At 43.1% G+C, this 20,452-nt stretch overlaps 2 protein-coding genes across 4 annotated transcripts in view; both read left to right on the forward strand.

Moving 5' to 3' along the window:
* DCAF17 (DDB1 and CUL4 associated factor 17) overlaps window positions 1-10,675 on the forward strand; it is a gene marked incomplete at its 3' end in the record, with an annotated part of 68,540 nt that extends 57,865 nt beyond the window's left edge. The window contains exon 14 of the mRNA XM_082465418.1: window positions 10,637-10,675. Within this exon, the coding sequence (XP_082321544.1) occupies window positions 10,637-10,675 (39 nt within the window). The remainder of the gene's footprint in view (window positions 1-10,636) is intronic.
* Window positions 1-20,452, forward strand: part of CYBRD1 (cytochrome b reductase 1) — a 76,104-nt gene that overhangs the window by 27,094 nt on the left and 28,558 nt on the right. The window contains exon 2 of one of the 3 annotated variants that reach the window (XM_082465499.1): window positions 10,637-10,690. In XM_082465499.1, coding sequence (XP_082321625.1) covers window positions 10,637-10,690 — 54 coding nt within the window. Of the gene's footprint in view, window positions 1-10,636; window positions 10,691-14,152; window positions 14,490-20,452 lie in introns of those variants that run through there. The other 2 variants (XM_082465501.1, XM_082465500.1) reach the window with 2 other exon arrangements.

Here is a 20,452-nt window from a genome sequence, read left to right on the forward strand (position 1 = left end):
CAAACATGAGAAACATGAAAAAGAAATACCATACTCACTTCATCGTTGGCAGGTACTGTCTTTGCCAGAAATTGCTGTTATAGGGGAGATTGCCCAAATCAAGGTCCTCAAACCCAGTGGCTTTTATGACTCTGTACATAAGCAAGGAAAGCCTTTATGATGTCACAGGAGGGGAGCCAGGAAGTTACTAGAATCTTGTTTTAGCACTTTAGACTTAAGTAATCATCTTGATGTACCTCAAATGCAAATTTATTACCTAAGAGATGGGTTTGGAGGAGCTTCTAGAAGCTAAGTTTGTTGCAGCTTGGAACACAGCTGGACCTGGAGTGGCCTGGTCCATGATGGTCTGGGATGCACTGATTTTTATAGTTGCTGATTCCTAGAGTTAATCTGCCTTCCTAGCTGGGGAAACACTGAGGGAACTGACCTGATGATGGCTATGGGTGGATGTCCAGCCAGCAGACAGAACATGTTATCCAAAAGCTATGGCCACAAACTACAGAAAGATTATGTCAGCAACAGGAAGATGCAACCTGGGGTAACGTAAAACTCGTGAATATAGCTGTTCAGATCATGTACTGCACAAACCTAGATGATACCATTTGCATCGATGGTATGTCCCAGCAGGTGGACCAAACATAGATATTGGGAATGCAGGAATAATAAATAAATAGTTGTCCAAATAGGTATATGGAGATAGTGGAACAGGCAAAGTCTACCAATGGTTAAGGATTCAGAGACAGGTCTCCAGCCTAAGAAGATAAACCATAAAGGAAATTGTCATGTCTTTAACGAAAAAGAGAATCTTAAAGGTTTTGTCACCTTAGGGTGTCATCAGGAGGTGATTCAGCAAGTGGGTCTGACCACCTCCTTTTGAATTTCACCTCCTCTGGATTCTTGCTACTGCCATGGGCACTGTAGCCCACTGGTCCAGTGCTCTGCCATTAAAGTTCTGGTGCAAGTGTGGACAAAAATACCTTATTTTGAGTCTTCCCAATAAAGTAGAGACAAGCTAGAATTTTTCCAAAAAGATTTCACTAAATAAAAAACATGAACAAAAAAAATATTTAAGGAACATAGAAAGAACTATCTCCACCCAGCTTTTGCACTTCTAGGAATTTATCCAAAAGAAATAGTCATGAATGAGTGTCAATTAGGGTTTGATCAGAGAAGCAGAACCACTTATGAGTGATATAGTGAGATCTGTATAGAGAGTAGACCTTATACAGTTGTGGAAGCTGGTTGTGCAGTCTGTGCAAGACTGCGGCTCTTCATCTGGTGCCAAGCCTGAAGTCGGCAGGGCAGCAATTAGGACAGGAAGATGCATGTGAAGTAGGAGAGAGTGGGGACAAACTGGAACCCACAGGATGAGCTAAAACCAAAAGGATGGAACCAGAACTTGCACCTGCCTCTCACTGCTTCCAAACATCCAAATTCAGTGATGTGGAAGACTTCTAGAAGATCGAGTGCACTTCACCACAGGGCTTCACATGTGCCTGGGCCAAGATCTGGAGAAGTTGAAAGAGGAGATCTGGTGGGAGCTGGATCTGTGAGGCGCAGGTACTACCCCATGAAGAACTAGCTGGAGTTGCCACAGGCCTGGCTGCTGGCCCCTCTAACAAGATGACCCATGACAGTGTGCATGAGCTCTGACAGTGCCTGACCCTACACCAGTCTTCCAGGTATAAGTATGACTGCTGCTTCATTTCCACCGTCTAAATCTCATGCAAAAAAAATTTATGGCTCTCACTAACTCAGAACCATGCAGGGCAGGGGGTTCTGGGAAATGTAAGTCCAGATTACTTGACACAGTACAAAGTCACCATAGAATGTGTGCCAAAAATTAACTACATAGATTTTCACTGCAGTGTTATTTATAACGATAAAGAATAGAATATGACCTGTCTAACAGTACAGAAATGGTTAAAATTTTATGGTATATCCACACATTAGAATATATTACAAAGGATGTAAAAGAATATTTATGTCCATAAACCTATGTTCACAACACAATTATCATGTACCGGTTGTATAAATACAAAGTTTTGATTAAAACACTATGGTATGGGCTTCCCTGGTGGCACAGTGGTTAAGAATCCACCTGCTAATGCAGGGGACACGGGTTCGAGCCCTGGTCCGGGAAGATCCCACACGCCGCAGAGCAGCGAAGCCCGTGCGTCACAACTACTGAGCCTGCGCTCTAGAGCCTGTGAGCCACAACTACTGAGCCTGAGTGCCACAACTACTGAAGCCCGCGCACCTAGAGCCCATGCTCTGCAACAAGAGAAGCCACCGCAATGAGAAGCCCGCACACCGCAACTAGAGAAAGCCCGTGCGCAGCAATGAAGACCCTATGCAGCCAATAAATTAATTAATTAATTTAAAAAAATTAAAACTGTGGAAAGAAAGCAAGAAAAAAAAATCACCTGAGTTTATACAATAATGATCCTACCTATCTTACGTTCTGAGTTCACAAGCCTTGTCCCTATCACATTCTGTGAGAAGGCCTGAGCCTAAAAGGATGGGTATAACTTACTAGGGACCTGGCCCAGACTCCTCACTCTCTGGTCTCTACTCTGTACCCACATGGAGGGCGCTCTCTTGTGACCTGCCAGATGGGAGCTGGACTCCAATATAAAACTCAAGGCTCCATATCTTTGAATATGACATTGTCTGCTTGGGAATGCCTTACAGCACTAACCCTGGCTTTCATCCGAGAGACTGACCTCTCTCCAGGTATTTGGCAGGAACCTGGAGATTAACATAACATATTTCACTCTTTAGGGGAAACCTGCACTCCCTCAATCGTCGTCACTAGGATGTAAGCTAGGATGTAAGCTTTAAAAGGGCACTGGACTGGTTTTTGTTTTGTTTTGTTTTTGTTTTTTTTTTGGTCCACAGATGTGGTCCCAAGGTCCTGGCACATAATAGACTCTTAGAACATTGAACTAATTTTTTTCTGTATAGCAAATGGCTTAGTCTTTTATAGACAACACAGCAATCTCTTATTTTTAAATTCTAGACAAGGACGTCTCCTATGCTTTCTCCCTCAATCTCCATCTTTATCCCATCCCCTAGGAGAAGTTGCTGATTGGTTAGTCAGAAACCTGGACAGTGACTGGGCTGAGTTTTCTAGGGGTAGAGGTTTCATATGTTTAAAGCTCAGTAAAAGGTCAGTTCTTGAGGAATGACCCTTGCCCAAGTATCTCCCTTCCACATTCTCTCTCACCCTGTGGCTCCATTCCCCTGCTGCTAGAAGCAGGCACTGGATCTACTTTTCCTCATATCTGAACTGATTTCAGGTCCAGAATTCAAGTTTAGTATTTGGAGAGGACTGTGAGTTCCATGAGGACAGAGACCTTTGTCAATTTTTGCTCAGTTATATTCTCAGCACCTACCATAGTGTCTGGCATCTTTCTCTTAGATAGATAGATAGATAGATAGATAGATAGATAGATAGATAGATAGATAGATAGACAGATAGATAGACAGATAGATAATAAATAGATGATAGAGACAGATCGATGTAGATAGGTAGGTATAGACAGGTATACAGAGAGAGAATCTCTAAATCTTTCTATAGAGAGAGGTTGTTTTGATTGAATGAATGTGGAAAGAGCTCAAAGCATACTTTAGGAAAAAGGAGACTTTCACATGATTCTAGCTCAGCATACCAGATTTCTACTTTGAGGTGTTGGGTCATAATCAGCTTATTGTAAAATGCCATTTTACCTTCTATGTGTTGGTCATTGTCCTGTGCATACATTTTCACTAAGAACCTTAAAGTTTTACCAGGTTCTCCAGTGATGATAAAACCATTTAAGAACCCCAAATCTCACCCTGTTTTCCAACATGAGTCAATTTTTTTTAAAAAGCCATAGCATTAAAAAAAAAAAAAAAAAAAAGCCATAGCATTTATACAAGAAGTATAGTCAGACTTCTTAAAGGAAACCTATCAGGATAGCTGCTAGCCTTCCTAAAATCTCACTGATTTGAGATACAGATCCTTGGAGAAACACAGACCCCTGTCCCTGGCACTAGATAAGCATCTGGGAGAGTCACAGCTGGCCAGGCTGTGGTCATTAGGTTGTGACTGTCAGGTGTTAGGTTGTGATTGTCAGGTTGTGATTGTCAGGTGTTGAGGTAGTGCTTTTGTCCTAGGATAGCGCTTCTCAAACTTAAATTTCTTACTAACCACCCGAGAAGCTTATTAATATGCAGATTATGATTCAGGAAGACTGCAGTAGAGCCTGAAGTTCTGCATTTCTAACAAGCTGATCCAAGGACCACATTTTGAGTAGCAAGGACCTAGAACACTGACCTCTCTTCTTTCCACATGCAGGAGGTGCTTTTGTCCCATGATAGTGGAGAAAAAGTAATTTTTGAAAGTGGTAAACTATTTAAACATTCTGTGCCTCTGTTTAATCACTTTTTTGATAAAAATAATATTACACGTAAAGTCCTTTTCTTCAGGAGGAAATGAGCTTTCCAAATGTCTCAATAGCTTATCCACATAAGGTACTTTTCTCCACCCTATGTGGTAAACAGAAATCACAAAAGGAAACTGTAGGAATCAGTCTAATATATCAATAATCACAATAAATATAAATAGATTAACTCACCTATTAAGAGATAAAGACTAACAGAGTGACTTTTTCCCTAACATTTTATTATGAAAATTTTCAAACGTGCAGAAAAGTTGAAAGACTTTTACAGTATACACCCATATACCCACCACCTAGATTCTGCAATTAATATTTGCTGTAATTGATTCATCACTTGTCTCTCCACAAACTGACTTTTTAAAAAAATCCAGTTATATGCTGCTTACAAAAGACACATCTAAAAACAACAGAAATTTGCAACCATGTGTGGTGATGGATATTAACTAAACTTGTGGTAATCATTTTTAAATTATATACATAAATCATTCTATGATACACTTAAAACTAATACAATGTTACATATCAATAGTAAATGAATAAAAAATAAATTATAAATAAATAAATAAATAAAATATAGAACAGAAAAGTTAAAAAAATGGGATTCAAAAGTAATTTGCTGGAAGGCTAATGATGCTACCCATCTTGTGAAGTCCTATCCACGTTATCAGCTGGATATACTAATTGTTCAAGGAAAAGATGACCAGTTCCTTTCAGATGGACAGTTACTACCTGAAAACTTCATAGCTGCCTGTACAGAAAAGAAAATCCCTGTTGTTTTCAGATTGCAAGAGGGTTATGATCATAGCTACTACTTCATTGCAAAGTAGCTTCATTGTATAGCTACTACTTTATTACCAATCACATCAGACGTCATGCAAAATACCTGAATTCCTGAAAAACTTCAGATAAGAGAATCTCTTCAGGATTACAAAATTGTAATAAACAGAATTACAAGGAAAAAAGATTTTAAAACATTGGATTTCTTAATGCTAAAAATGCTTTATTCTGTAGTTGATTCACCCTCTGGATAAATATAACAAACCTGAAAAAAAAAGTCATTTGCAATACCATATGATATCACATATGTGGAATCTAAAATATGACACAAATGAATCTATATATGAAACAGAAACAGACTCACAGACATAGAGAACAGACCTGTGGTTGCCAAGGGGGAGGGGAGGTGGGGGAGGGATTGACTGGGAGTTTGGGATTAGCAGATGCAAACTATTATATATAGAATGGATAAACAACAAGGTCCTACTGTATAGCACAGAGAACTATATTCAATATCCTGGGATAAACCATAATGGAAAAGAATATGAAACAGAATGTATATGTATTTATAACTGAATCACTTTGCTGTACAGCAGAAATTAATACAACAATGTAAATCAACTATACTTCAATTTTTAAAAAGTCATTTGCACATCATTTTATCTTCATTAGGAGTTCTAGTTCTATGTGTTCAAAATAATGGGGAAATACTGACAAATAAAAAAGGATTAGGTTTATACTAAATAATTTGAAGATTCTTCCTTATAGTATCCATAGTCACTACTGGCCTTCTCAATCTTTTTTAAAACATGGGATTACAAAGGAAACCAGTTACACTGAAGAGGAGTTATCAAAATTTAAAAAAAGAACAATTTGTGATACAATAGTATATGTGCTTCATTCTTGTTGCATTACAAGATCTAGCTGCAGGCTTAATAACTGTTGTTACTCTGAAGAGGTGCTGAGCACAGATGGAAAGTTGAGATACCCGCAACAGCTCTCCATGGGACATGAGAATATCAGTGATTTCTATTGGTGACAAAATCACAGCCACTGCGAATAGTAGTGAAGCTTGTTGTCTGCATTCATAATTATAGAAATTGCTAAATTTCAGTTACAAGTTAATGAAAATAAAGGTGCAATTTTTCTCCCATTCAGGTTTTATCCATAGACATCAGGTTAAGAACCCCAGACTAGTCTGAAGCCGTCCTGTCACAGATCAGCAAACTGCCTCCCAGTTTTGGGCCCGTGTAAATTGTTTGATTACACAGCAGATTGAAATCCTGGAACAATGTATGTTCACTTATTCCAAACTGCTTCATGTTGACTGGAATCTCAAGGCTCTACGCTTGGAGCAACATATAAATGACAGAAGCCATGCTAAATTTATTTTGGTACAAAAGTAAAATTTGGACTTATACCATTTGGGTTTTCTCTTTAAAAAAGAGCTTTACCTGCTACCAGAAATTATAATCAAGGTTTCCCAAGATTCAGTGAGGTCTGTCTAAGCTGTTTGCAGATAAAATTTGTTTAGTGAAATATTTGGCCAATTAAGAAAGCCTCTCTGGTCTGCTTTCAGAGTTCTTTTTTGGACACGATCCCTTCATACTTGAATAAAATCCTGACATCTGTGAGCCAAAATTCTGGAAATATATTTCTGAGACACTCCGTCTGTGAACACCCTTTAAAAAAATGCATCAGTGACAGAGAAGACTGTAATTAGAGCACTTATTCCTATTATTACATAGCTAAACAAGGAAGCATTCCATAAAAGTTCTCCAAAAGTAAACAATGTTTTTGGCTACTCGTTAATAATAGTATAACCCAGTTCTTCACGTACTATAAAGTCCCATCCATATAGTCCAATGTGCTTGTAAAATTTGATTTATGTGGAAGAAAGCTTGGTCACAAGAAAAGTGTTCCAGCGCATTCTTTCCTTTGCTAATTCTCTGACTTGATTTTAGGCTCTCTATTCTAACCTTGTCAGTCTGTCAGTCAGTCCAGGAGTGTGTTTTTAAATGCCTTTTCTCTGTCAATGACTGTTCTAGACTGTATTAACTATATTTTCTTCCTTTCCATATTCTTTTTTTCCTTCCAGTTTTATTTAGATGTAATTGACATAAGCACTGTATAAGTTTAAGGTGTACAGCATAATGATTTGATTTACATGCATCATAAAATGATTAACACAAGCCTAGTGAACATACCTCATCTCATATAGATCTAAAATTAAATAAATAGAAAAAAAATTTTTTTTCTTGTGATGAGAACTCAGGATTTGCTCTCAACTTTCATATATAACATACAGTGGTGTTAATTATATTTATCATGTTGTACATTACAGCCCTAGTACTTATTCATCTTGTAACTGGAAGTTTGTATTCTTTTCTGTATTCTTTTATTTAATTAAATTTTTAATTGAAGTATAGTTGTGCTAATTTCTACTGTACAGCAAAGTGCTATGTTGTGCTAATTTCTACTGTACAGCAAAGTGACTCAGTTATACATATATATACATTCTTTTTTATATTCTTTTCCATTATGGTTTATCCCAGGATATTGAATATAGTTCCCTGTGCTATACAGTAGGACCTTGTTGTTTATCCATTCTATATGTAATACTTTGCATCTACTAACCCTAAACTCCCAGTCCATTCCTCGTCCCCCTTGGCAACCACAAGTCTGTTCTCTATGTCTGTGAATCTGTTTCTGTTTCATAAATAGGTTCATTTGTGTCATATTTTAGATTCCACATATAAGTGATATGGTATTTGTCTTTCTCTTTCTGAGTTACTTCACTTAGTATGATAATCTCTAGTTGCATCCATGTTGCTGCAAATGGCATTATTTCATTCTTTTTATGGCTGAGTAGTATTCCATTGTATATATGTACCATATCTTCTTTATCCATTCATCTGTTGAAGGACATTTAGGTTGTTTCCATGTCTTGGCTATTGTGAATAGTGCCTCTATGAACATAGTGATGCATGTATCTTTTCGAATTATAGTTTTGTCTGGATATATGCCCAGGAGTGGGACTGCTGAATCATATGGTACTTCTATTTTTAGTTTTCTGAGGAACCTCCGTACTGTTTTCCATAGTGGCTGCACCAACTTACATTTCCACCAACAGTGTAGGAGGGTTCCCTTTTCTCCACACCCTCTCCAGCATTTGTTCTTTGTAGAGTTTTTAATAATGGCCATTCTGATCAGTGTGTGGTGGTACCTCACTGTAGTTTTGATTTGCATTTCTCTAATAATTAGCAATGTTGAGCATCTTTTCTGTATTCTTAGTGCTCTGGCATTTGGGGCCTTGTGGTCTGGAAACCACCCCTCCCAGGGTTAAGTAATTCCTGGAGATAATTTGCCTGCCAGCACGCCTTTTTGTGCAGACTGACCACTTTGGAGTCTATCCCCCAACTCGGCTCCTTTTATTAGACCCAGGAGAAGAGGAAGGTGTGCGGAGAGCAGAGGGAGTGTGGAGAGCACCTTGAGAGGTGCCCGAGGAAAGGCCCAGCTTGATAGAGCTTCTTCCCCATGTCAGGGGAGGGGGCGTAGGTTAGACCAAGGCATTGCTTCTGTTCCTTCCACACTACACTGCTTTGTAAGATCTTCCTGACCCTTTGATTATTATTTTTTTAATTTAATTTACTTTTTGACTGCATTGGGTCTTTGTTGCTGCGTGCGAGCTTTCTCTAGTTGTGGCAAGTGGGGGCTACTCTTTGTTGCGGTAAGCGGGCTTCTCATTGTGGTGGCTTCTCCTGTTGTGGAGCCTGGGCTCTAGGTGCACAGGCTTCAGTAGTTGCAGCACATGGGCTCAGTTGTTGAGTTACCGCAGGCCCTAGAGCGCATGGGCTCAGTAGTTGTGGCGCGTGGGCTTTGTTGCTCTGCGGCATGTGAGATTTTCCTGGACCAGGGATCGAACCCGTGTCCCCCACATTGGCAGGTGGATTCTTAACTACTGCGCCACCAGGGAAGTCTCCACTTAATTTTTTTTTTTTAATTTTTATTTATTTATTTATGGCTGTGTTGGGTCTTAGTTTCTGTGCGAGGGTTTTCTCTAGTTGCGGCAAGTGGGGGCCACTCTTCATCACGGTGCGTGGGCCTCTCACTGTCGTGGCCTCTCTTGTTGAGGAGCACAGGCTCCAGACACGCAGGCTCAGTAGTTGTGGCTCACGGGCCTAGTTGCTCCGCGGCATGTGGGATCTTCCCAGACCAGGGCTCGAACCCGGGTCCCCTGCATTGGCAGGCGGATTCTCAACCACTGCACCACCAGGGAAGCCCCCCCAACTTAGTTTTTGAAATCGCTTCCATCATCATCCCGTCAGAGTTTGGTGAAACAGGAATCACTTAGGAAAGAGATTGGTATCTCTTTCTAATCATCTTGCATCTCCCTAATCATCTGGCAAGATAAAATTACAATGGCCCTATCTCCTCAGCCCAGACATTAGGAGTGGCATTTAGCTGAGGCATTCATCCAGACAGAAGAGAAATAGGATAAATTCCTCAGTTCCCCAATTTTCATCTACCACCTTTATTCCATAGGTTAGCAGGAAATAACCAGGTGAAGAAGAAAGGAAAGGGGCTTGATCCCACCTAGGTGCTGTTTATTCTAGAGCCCTCCTCCCCATGCAAATTTATAAAGCCAAGGTTAAAACATAAACTCCTTCAGGGTGAGGATTTTGTCTTATTTGTTGCTGTTCTTCCAAGGTCTGTGTTCTAAAAATGTGCTGGGATTTGTTTTGAGCAGGTGAAGTAGGACACACAGACACAAAAATGATTGCCACAAAGGAAGAAGTTATTTTCTTGTATTCACAGTGCCCTAGGAGCAAGAGGCACAGCACGCCATGCAGGGCCACACGGGGCCACACAGGGAAGCACCACAGATGAGCAGGCAGAGAAGGGAACTGCGGGCAGGAGTTTTTGTTGTGGTTTTTAAGGGAAAGAATGAGCGAAGCAAGACAAGCAGGTGGAACAAACTTACCATTGGATAGTTTGAATAATGTCGGCGGGCTCTGCTTGTACGGGTGTCCTCAGTTGGCTGACACCTGGCCCTGTAGTGATGGGGCAGGGGATGGTGTCCCTAGTCTGATAAAGTCTGGAAGAGAGTTACTTCCTGCCTCTTCCCACACTGGGGCTCCTCAGGCTGTGCCAGATACAGATGAAATCTTTCCTTGCTGCCCTCTTAGGGCGGCTGGACTCTGGGAGCCTCAGGTGAGGGAGGTGGTAGAGGTGGGCTCCACCATCAGAGCGGGGGCCCAATCTCCTCAGCAGTTCCCTCGGAGGAGAAACACCTCAGCAAAGCAGACATTTGGTTTGTGCCCTGAAGACAACACAGGAGGAAAGAATATTCCTCCCATTAACGTGGATTTGTGTTCTTTTCAAAACTGTAACCCTTGTTTTCTTTCCCTAAGGAGCCTTTGAGCACTGCCTGGGCTTGGATTACAGCATGAGTCACGACGTGAGCTGTGAGTCACTTTATCTTAGTCATCTGAGACAGCTTTCTGATCCCCAAATCTCTGGTCTAGTGGAAGAGAAGAGAGGAAGATGTGTGAGCTCACTTCTCCTGCTTGTGATTTTTCTCTTGCTTCATATATTCCTCCTTTCATAGTATGTCCTAAGAAGGCACAGACAAGGCTGGGGAAACAGTAGTATTAGGCAAGGGTATTTTTCCACTTGTCTCTGTCACGGTCCTGCAGGAAACAGCTGGTTTGCACAAGGTCTTTCATTCAAGAGAGTTTAATAAGGGGACTATTTACAGGGGTGCAAACAGACTCTTCTGTCTGTTTGGGTTACGAACCCCACAAGGAATGGTGAGGACCAGGGACAAGCACGAGCCGGCAGCCGATACCACGCGCAGGCCTGTAGAAGGGAGGGGGCGTGGTGTTACTGGTCCCAGGGAGAGCTGTGGCTGGGGAAGAGGGGACACTCAAAAGTCCCCATGCAAAGAGGAACACAACCACTGTAAAAACCATGGTCTGGCAAGGGGGCATGGTGGGATAAATAGGTCGATGACTCCTCTTTCTTCCTGACCTCTGATCTTCCAGCACCACCCACTGACCAAAGTCAATTGGAAGCCAGAGGACTAGGAGTCTGTCAGGGCACAGGGCAAGGCCAAGAAGGGTGGAGAGTGGAGGGGCAAACAGAGTAACCAATACACAGTCAACATTTGAATGTTTAAAAAATGGTCCACTTACTCCAGACAGCAAACCACTAAGTACAACTTATTAGACTTTACATTAGAATATTGGACTTCCTGTACGCGCCAAAGAAATGCAACACTGCCTCGTGGAAGATCAGCAGATAAATGGCAAACAGGGCCTCTGGTTCCTGATCTCTTGATGAGTGGGGTTTAGATTTTCTCTCCCTGGCCCTTCACAACTCTCCTCACTCTGCATTTTGTGTCTGTCAGGGACAATAAAAATCTGTGCTAATATATACATGTTTCTAGAATCATAGGTTTTTCAGAAGGCTATCTTGTTTAATGCCCCACCCCATCCCCACACATCAGGCAGCCCTTTGATAGCATTGATGTAAAAAGTACTTGAGTAAAGTAACTTTGTAAACTTTACAAAGTACTTCACGAAGTATCAGAGTAAGTACTTTGGTGGCAAATTGTTTACCACCCCCTGAGGGAAACTTATATGACAATTCTGTTTTTTAAAAGTTGTTAATACCAAGCCACAACAAACTTTATTAAAAAGTTTCCTCTTTCAAGTGACAAGTTTTATCAAAGTTAGGTCCTTAAAGGACAACTTAAAAGTTGAAATTTTTCTCAGTTTAGCTGGTAACTTCAAGATGATTCAACATCATCCGTACTATTTGGCCATGTTTTCATTCTCCTCAGGTGTTTTGTTAAATGGAGTCTGGAATCCCACAGATTCTTCTTTGCTGCTGCTGCAGAGTAAAATCAACTCGAGGGTGGAGTGAAGGTGTTGGGCTAAGGGGGTGAAGAAGTTACCTGGGGACAAGAAATAGATACTTTTAGGGAGAAGAATAGGGACACAATGATATTGTTGTTAAAGAATTACTAGTTAAAGGTCGAAGAGGAAGAGATACAGCATAAAATTAAACAGGGAATCTTTGTAGCACTCAGGAACCCAAAAGGTCTGAAAAAATAAAACTGGAAGATTCAGTGATAGTTTCTGTTTATTCCTATGGATCTATTCTCACCCTTCTCCACTCTGCTGTGTCCTGGAGGCTGACCTATATGAGCTACATCGTCTTCCCTCTGGGTTTGAGATTAGCTTCAGCCATTTGGGACCAGGCAGGAGATTGGAGGGGAAGAGAGTAAGGCTGGAATATTCATGCTGCCTCCCGTTCTTCCTCCCTGTGGGGTCCCTGCCGGCTGACTGCATCCCTCAACTCAAGGCCATAGCCTCAGTCAGCCTGCCCTTTTTACACTGTTCTCTCTCTCTCTCTCTCTGTCTCTCTTTCTCTCTCTGGATTTCAGTAACCCTCTCCCATTCAGGCCTGGGCACTGCAAAACCCTTGTGGTTTCCCACATCCTGCCTGCAACTTTGTAAGTAGCCCTGTTTGTTATTAAATTGCCCAACTGAAATGAGCCATCTGTTTCCTGCCAGCACCCTGACTGACACACTCAGTCCCATTCTTCTCCCAACATTTACTGAGTAGCTACTATATTTCAAGGAAGAATAAAATGATAAATTAGGCAGTTACTACTCTGAAGGAGGCTGTCTGGGGAGTGGAGACAGCCACAGGAACAGATGGTTATATCACATCTTGATAAGTGATGCAGAGAGGCACTGGATGGGGAGGTGGGTGGAACTGTAAAATAGGGGCATAGGCAGACTCAGGGAAGGTTTCTTGGTGGAGATGGGGTTGGACAATTTTAGAGGCAGGGACATGGGTAGGGAGTGGTGAGGAGATGGGAGAGAAGCCATAGGCATCAGGGCCAGACCGTAGAAAGCCTTATACTGTGGGTAGGGGTCCTTCTTTTCTACTTGTTTACTCTTTCTTTTTCTCCCTTTCTTTTTACCAACAAGGGAAAAATAGTGACATCAGTGAAGTCTGCAGCCCCTTACTCTTAGACCTCAATCTTGCCCCACTACCAGTGCTTGACACTCCTACTTCCTTGCCTAAAACCTGTCTTGCCCATTGAAAATCACTCCCATACACCTCCTGCATATTCTAAGGCCTTTCAAAATGGCAAGATGACAATTTGGTAAACTAGTCCTTGGAGGTGAGCTACAGGAGAGAGCTAGAAGTGAACATTCCCAAGTGCATTCTAGGAGCCCTAACAGCCAGAGCCCCATTTTCTTTAACAGCAGTTGATAACACTGACACTTTTCTTGTCCAATGGAGAAGGGTGAACGTAATGTTGGAAAGAAGGCAGGGAGTGAGTGAGTTTCACTCCACCAAGGTGGGGCTTTAGTTCAAATAGGTTTGAGCAGGTGGCACTTTTAAGATCCATTTTTATCACATATGGACAAGTCCAGGGTCCAGGAGGTATCTGCCTTCTCTCTCTTAAGTGCACACTGCCAGTAGTTTCCTTGCTAGGTAAGGGCAGGTCCACACAGTCCCAAAGTTTCCTCCTTGCTATCAAAGACAGCCAGTCCTCTAGAACTGCAGCTCATGAGGCTTCGTTAGTCAAAAATCACACACACAAAGCCACCCAACGGACCCCTCTCTTCTGTTCACCGAGAGTGCGCACCACTGCCTCCCCTCATATAAGGAAAGAGACACGGGAAGAGTTAAAAGAAAGTGGTGGGTATGGAACCCTCAGGACTCTCGCTCTCAGCAAGTAACCGGATCGGTTACTCGAGCTCTCTGCAAGCACGCACGCCGGGCCAGGGGCGGCCACCCCGCAGGTAGAGCTCCGGGCTGCCACTAGAGCCCGAGGGTGGGGCTAGTCTCTGAGCACGGGCCAGCTGCCCGCCCCCTGGAGGCCCCGCCTCCCAGACAGGCACGCGAGAAAGCCCCTCCCCCGGGCGGAGACAGCTCCTAGAAGTCGACGCCGCGTCCTGTTGCTTTGCCAGTATCCAGAGGCCGCCGCCGCCGCTAACCCCTTGCGGAGTTCCTGTGGCTACCACCGCGCGGAGTATGGGGCGCTGATGGCCATGGAGGGCTACAGGGGCTTCCTGGGGCTGCTGGTGTCGGCGCTGCTCGTCGGCTTCCTGTCTGTGATCTTCACCCTCATTTGGGTCCTCCACTACCGGGAGGGGCTCGGCTGGGACGGGACCGCGCTCGAGTTTAACTGGCACCCTGTGCTCGTGGTCACCGGCTTCGTCTTCATCCAGGGCATCGGTACTGGCACCTCCTGGGAGGAGGCGGGGAGGCAGGGGCCGGGAGTTCCCGACCGAGTTCCAACCGAGTGGGGTTGGGCGAGGGAGGGGGTGAGGGAGAAGCGCGCGGCGGCCCGGGAGCGGAGTCGGCGGGGCGCGGCGCTGGAGGGAGGTGGGCGGGCTCCGAGGCCCGGGGGCCGCGGGCCGGGCCGACTTGGGCGAGCGCGGGAGCTGCAGCGCTGGGGCGGAGCGCGCGGGGCCGGGGTTTGCGGTGAGACGCGTGGCGGGGTCGGCTGGGCACTGCCGCGGCGCGGAGGGCTGGCCGGGCGCGCCGGCCCGGCTTGGTTATTAACTCTTTGCTGCGAGTGGTTGCGATGCGACACCAGACGACACCAAACGCGGGAGCGGAGGAGAGATGCGGGAGCGTGGTGCGGCCCGGCAGCCCACGAGACCCCGAAAATCGCCCCCTGTGGACCGAGCCTGCGCCATCACAGGCGCGGAGGCCTCTTTAGGCGACCCCTTTCGTTGAACTTGCTTCAAGGCTGCGGGTTAGGAGAGGAAGGCAACGGGGGCGGGGGGTGGTGCGGTGAGAATGGAGGGGCGAGAATTTGCCTCTTCTTGTCTCATCCTCAGCCCTGAGCGAAGGGGCCCGTCAGCGGGTAGCCGGGGTGAGTGAAGGAAGCATCAGCTCTGGTTTCACTCTTAGAGCGTTAAACGCAGTCGAGCCGAGAAGCTGCCAAGACTCAGAAGGGTGTTTCGCTGCCCTGCCTGGTTATTGGACAGTCTTGAGCCCGACTTGTTTTTGTGGCTGCTGCCCAGAGAAAGTTCCCCTGCGGGGCTTCCTGTTGGGCGCTAGCCCGGAATGCGGGGCCAGAGATGCCCGAGGGGGGCCCGCGGCTGCTGGGCTGGGAGAGATGCTTCTGCTTGGAACATCTTTGGGGTTTGCTGCCTCGGCCTGCAGCCTCTGGGATGAGGCTGGCACGGAGGGAGCGCTCAGCGGATGGCAGATTTTGTTCTTGTTTTTGAGATATAAGTGACATATTAGTTTCAGGTGTATGACATGATTATATGTGGAAATGTATAATTAACATCCATCACCTCACATAGTTAGAATTTTTTCCCCCCTTGGGATGAGAACTTTTAAGATCTAGTCTCTTTAGCAATGTTCAAATCTACAGTATAGTATTATTAACTGCCGCCATCATTCTGTACGTTACATCCCCAGGACTTATAACTGGAAGGTTGTACCTTTTGACCACCTTCACGCATTTCCCCCCTTACCTCCTCTCTCCGTCAGTGTCCGGTTTTGTCGTCTTTGTCTAGTGCTGCTCACAATGTCCTGACAGCTTCCTTTCCTTCAGCTGCTATTGAGCTGGAGGAACCTCTAGCTAGTGCTGCAAGCGCCATTTATTTGTAACCGCTCTCCAAAAAGTGAAGTCAAGGCCTTGGCAGAGAAAGTATTTAGAACAAGGCAGAAAGTAGTGGACTGGAGTTATGTCGTAGAAAGTAATAGAGAGGAGTGGAAAGGACTTGGGAAAGAGGTGCCCACCAGTCGAAACCTCTAGCCTTGCCTCTGAGCAAGCTGCCCTTTCTCCACCAGTATTTAACTTTCCACAAACAAACAAGAGAACAAAATAGCGCCGACCTCGTTCCTAAAGAAAAGATTTTTGTTTCCATTTAAAACGTGGGCAGCAGCCTTGGCCAGTGTGGCTGGCGTGGCTGGCATCCTCCCACTCTGGGAGGTACTGGAAGCTGTTGCCAAGGCCCAGCTGTGGTTCCGAGGCTTCCCTGGTGTGAGATTGGCACCCGGGTGTGAGTACCACTGGCTGGCTAAGTTATTCGTTGCGTGTTTTGCCACTAAACTAAAATGAGAAAAACATACTCAAGTTCCGAAGTCGCTGTTGGCAGAAGCACTCTTTCCTCTGTGGTGGAGCCCTTAAGTTTGGCCAGAGCTGTCAACACCTTTTGTTTGCTCACAGCAGTAGGAGCAGTCTCTTCAAGCCAACTCCTCAGAGCAGCTTCTAATACTAAGAAACTTTCCGGAGGGGCTAGAATATCTTCTCCTCACCATGGAGGGTAAGGGAAACACAGGTGATAATACTTGTTTCTTGACTTCTAAAGAGGAGGCGGTCTAACACTTATTGAGTGCCTTCTGTGTGCCCCCTAAGTGCACTATTTCACAGATATGTAAGAGTAAACTGAGGCACAGAGCAGGTGCTACTTCTGTGTAGCACTACTACACAGACGTAGTGTGTTTCAGGGGCTTTATTTTCAAGGTTCATTTCTCTGCTTTTATGGCAATACGCTTATTTTCTGTAAGATACTCTTTTTAGAGAAGCAAAAAGCTTCGTGTAAAATGCACTTTGAAACTCTTCGTTCATGTTAGAGTCCATTACAGTTTTCCTAAAAGAATTTATAATTTGTTTAAACTTTGGACTTTTCTTAATCTGTTTATATTCACTTTGGGGCAAAAATGTGTGCATGGATATTTTGGAAATTTTCATCTGCTGCTTTTATTTAAGCTTAACTCCTGTATTTGTATTAGTTTTGGAATGTTTGTCCTGTCAACATTACCCATCCTGTCTACTATTTGGATTCCAGATATGTAAAGCACTTTAATCAGAAGACACACTTATTTTTAAAATTTATTTTATGGAAGTATAGTTGATTTACAGTGTTGTGTTAATTTCTGCTGTACAGCAAAGTGATTCAGGAATACATGTATACATTCTTTTGCATATTCTTTTCCATTATGGTTTATCACAGGATATCGAATATAGTTCCCTGTGCTATATACAGTAGGACCTTGTTGTTTATCCATTCTATATGTAATAGTTTGCGTCTGCTAACCCCAAACTCCCAATCCGTCCCTCCCCGACCTCCCCTCCCCCTCGGCAACCACAAGTCTGTTCTCTATGTAGGTGACACATTTAATTGACATGAACGTAAGCTTTCTCGTACATATAGGCACATGCATAGCACTCATGAGTTCTTGCACGTCTTGGCCTACCTGCATGTCCTCACATCCAGCAGTAGGAAGCCTCCAGGAGAAGGACTAGGAGTAAATAGTTGACTTTATAGGCGGGGGGAAACACACATGTTACAGACTAGCCATGTTATAAAAGCTTTTTTTACTGTGTATAATTGCTTCAGGGAGCAAATTTTTACGCTATGTTATTTCAGATCTCTAAAAGTGAACGTGATGTAATTGAGTTCTGTGATACACAAATGTTCAGAGATGAGAAGGGAAGGCCAAAGTACCATTATTACTCTAAGCATAAAATGCTTTACAAATGCAAACAGTAAACAATATTTAAAACTATGTGAGAACAAATATGTGTCCTTTGAAACACCTTTAAGAAGTAAGCTCTGAAGAAAGCAAGGGTAACATAGAAGTTACAAAATAAATATCTGTGTGTCTTTTGGAAAATATTTGTGTTCTAAAATAAAGTATAAGAGACTACAGGATAGTTAAAACTGAAATAAAATTTTAAACTAGTAGGAAATCCAGCAAACATGAATGAGGAAGTTTCAAAGAGAACTTTAGAAGAGCTTTGTGCTTCTCTGAAAGGACTGTTTCCCATGAAATAAGTATACTGCCAGGAAATCAGAGAAACAAAACTTGAAAAGGCCACAGAAAAGACTGAAACAAATAAATGCTCTCAAAGTGGCTGTTGATCTTTTAAAAGGTTCAGCAAGGTGGAATGTGTTCTTTAGGAAAAGGTAGAAAATTCAAGTATATAAATTTAGAGAAAAGAAGTCTCAGCAATTCTATACTCCTTACTTTTCCACATGTAGAACTCTTTTGACTGTATAAACCGAAGGAAGAGAAATTCAATAGTATAATGATCTCAAGTTGGTTTTGTGAGAGCATATAACTTCATTTAAGTCACATTTAAAAGAATAACAAAAAGAAATTAAGAGTAGTTCTTAAAAAGCAAATGGGATATCCTATTAATGTATCTAAAAGTGACCAAATTCCAAGATCACTTAAATATACTTGTAAAGGCTCTTGGGGTAAAACCTGGCAAAGAATAGAATGGAGAAAGTGCCCCAAATACCTACTCCAAAACCAGCCTTTGGGACACCATAGATAATTAAACCTATCATTCATAAAGAAATGAGGGTTTTTACAGAGCATAAAGACACAATTCAAGACAACCCCAAGCACATTTTTTTTGTTATAAATAAGTACATGTAAGATCTCTTTGTAATACAACTAATAAAAATGTTTTAGACATGATTATTTTGCTCACTGTTGTATCCCCAGCATCTAGAATAACACCTGGAACTGGCACAAAGTAGGCCAATAAATAGTTGTTGAATAAATGAGTGATTATTTCAGTACCTTCGTCAATTGTTAGTAACAAAATGCAATTTTACAGCCACTCATTTGTGGTGATAATAGTAGCGTCCAAAGAAAAAGTGCCCTCCCTTCCCCTCAGTGATTCTGCTGTTTACAGCCGGTTTGGAAGCACTGCTTTAGTCAGCCTCAGGGGAGAATGGGCATCATGTTATATTGGAAGCACATCTCTACTCTAAAGGCCTCAAGCTCATTAGAATGTTACTGCCTAACTACCACCTGTGCCTCCTCACTCCATCAATTCTCCCCTTTTCCTTGTGCATCAAGTTTCTCCCCCATTGGATTATTTTCAATGTGTTATAATTTCTGTCATCTTTTTAAAAATATTTATTTATTTATTTATTTATTTATTTATTTATTTTTGGCTGCGTTGGGTCTTCGTTGCTGCACGCGGGCTTTCTCTAGTTGTGGTGAGCAGGGGCCACTCCTCGTTGCGGTGCACGGGATTTTCATTGCGATGGCTTCTCTTGTTGTGGAGCACGGGCTCTAGGTGTGTGGGCTTCAGTAGTTGTGGCATGTGGGCTCAGTAGTTGTGGCTAACGGGCTCTAGAGCACAGGCTCAGTAGTTGTAGCGCACAAGCTTAGTTGTGTATCTCTTGCAAATACTCTATGGACCTGGTTTTCTTATCCCTGAAAAAGATATATAGTGAGTTGAACAGTGGCTCCCAAAAGATATGTTTAAGTCCTAATCTCAATGACCTGTGAATAGGGCCTTAGCGTCTTTGCAGATGTAATTAAGGATCTCAAGATGAGATCAGCCTGGATTCAGGATGGGCCCTAAGTCCAATAACTGGTGTCCTTATAAGAGAAAAGAGAAGGAGATTTGAGGCACAGACACACAGAGGGGAGGCCATGTGAAGATGGAGGCAGAGATTGGAGTGATCTGTCTACAGGTCAAGGAATACCAAGTATTGCCGGCAGCTACCAGAAGCGAGGAGAGAGGTATGGAATGGATTCTCGCTCAGAGCCTCCTGAAGGAACCAGTCTTGCCAATACCTTGATTTTAGACTTCCGGCCTCCAGAACTGTGAGAGAATACATTTCTGTTGTTTTAAGTCACTCAGTTTTGGGTACTTTGTTATGGTAGCCCTAGGAAACCAATACAGGATATAACAGTTACCACTGCACTCTGGGAAGCCCAAAGTATGGTATTTCCATCAGGTTTTTACAGACTTTTTGTTGTTCTTCCCAGTCCGGACACAGTTTACCAATCAGAGGCCAATTTTATTATAAGCAGTGTTGCCTAATAACATTGGTGAGAAACCTCTCTGTTTACTAGCTCATTTGACCAAAGGTCAGATCCTCGTGCAGCAGGGTATAGGTAGGGAATCGGAGATTGCCTACTCCTGGCAAAATAGGAACCTCTTAGCTCCAGCAGATTGTGGCTATGTGGGGATGCCCACAGTGGCCAGAGTTTCTCATTATCCAGGAGAATCTAGATTTTAAAAAACTGGTTCAGTCTAAAAGTAAACAAGCCACAAAACCAAAATATAACCCCTAAATCGTGCTGATCAAACAAAACACATCTGTGCACCAAATCCAGTATATATCTTCCAGTGACTTCTAGAGTTTTCTATCTTGACTTGGTGGGGTTTTAAACTTTTCCCTTAAAGAGTAGAACAA

The sequence above is a fragment of the Balaenoptera physalus genome, assembly GCF_965194825.1.
Source record: "Balaenoptera physalus genome assembly, chromosome: 6".
Classification (NCBI taxonomy): domain Eukaryota; kingdom Metazoa; phylum Chordata; class Mammalia; order Artiodactyla; family Balaenopteridae; genus Balaenoptera; species Balaenoptera physalus.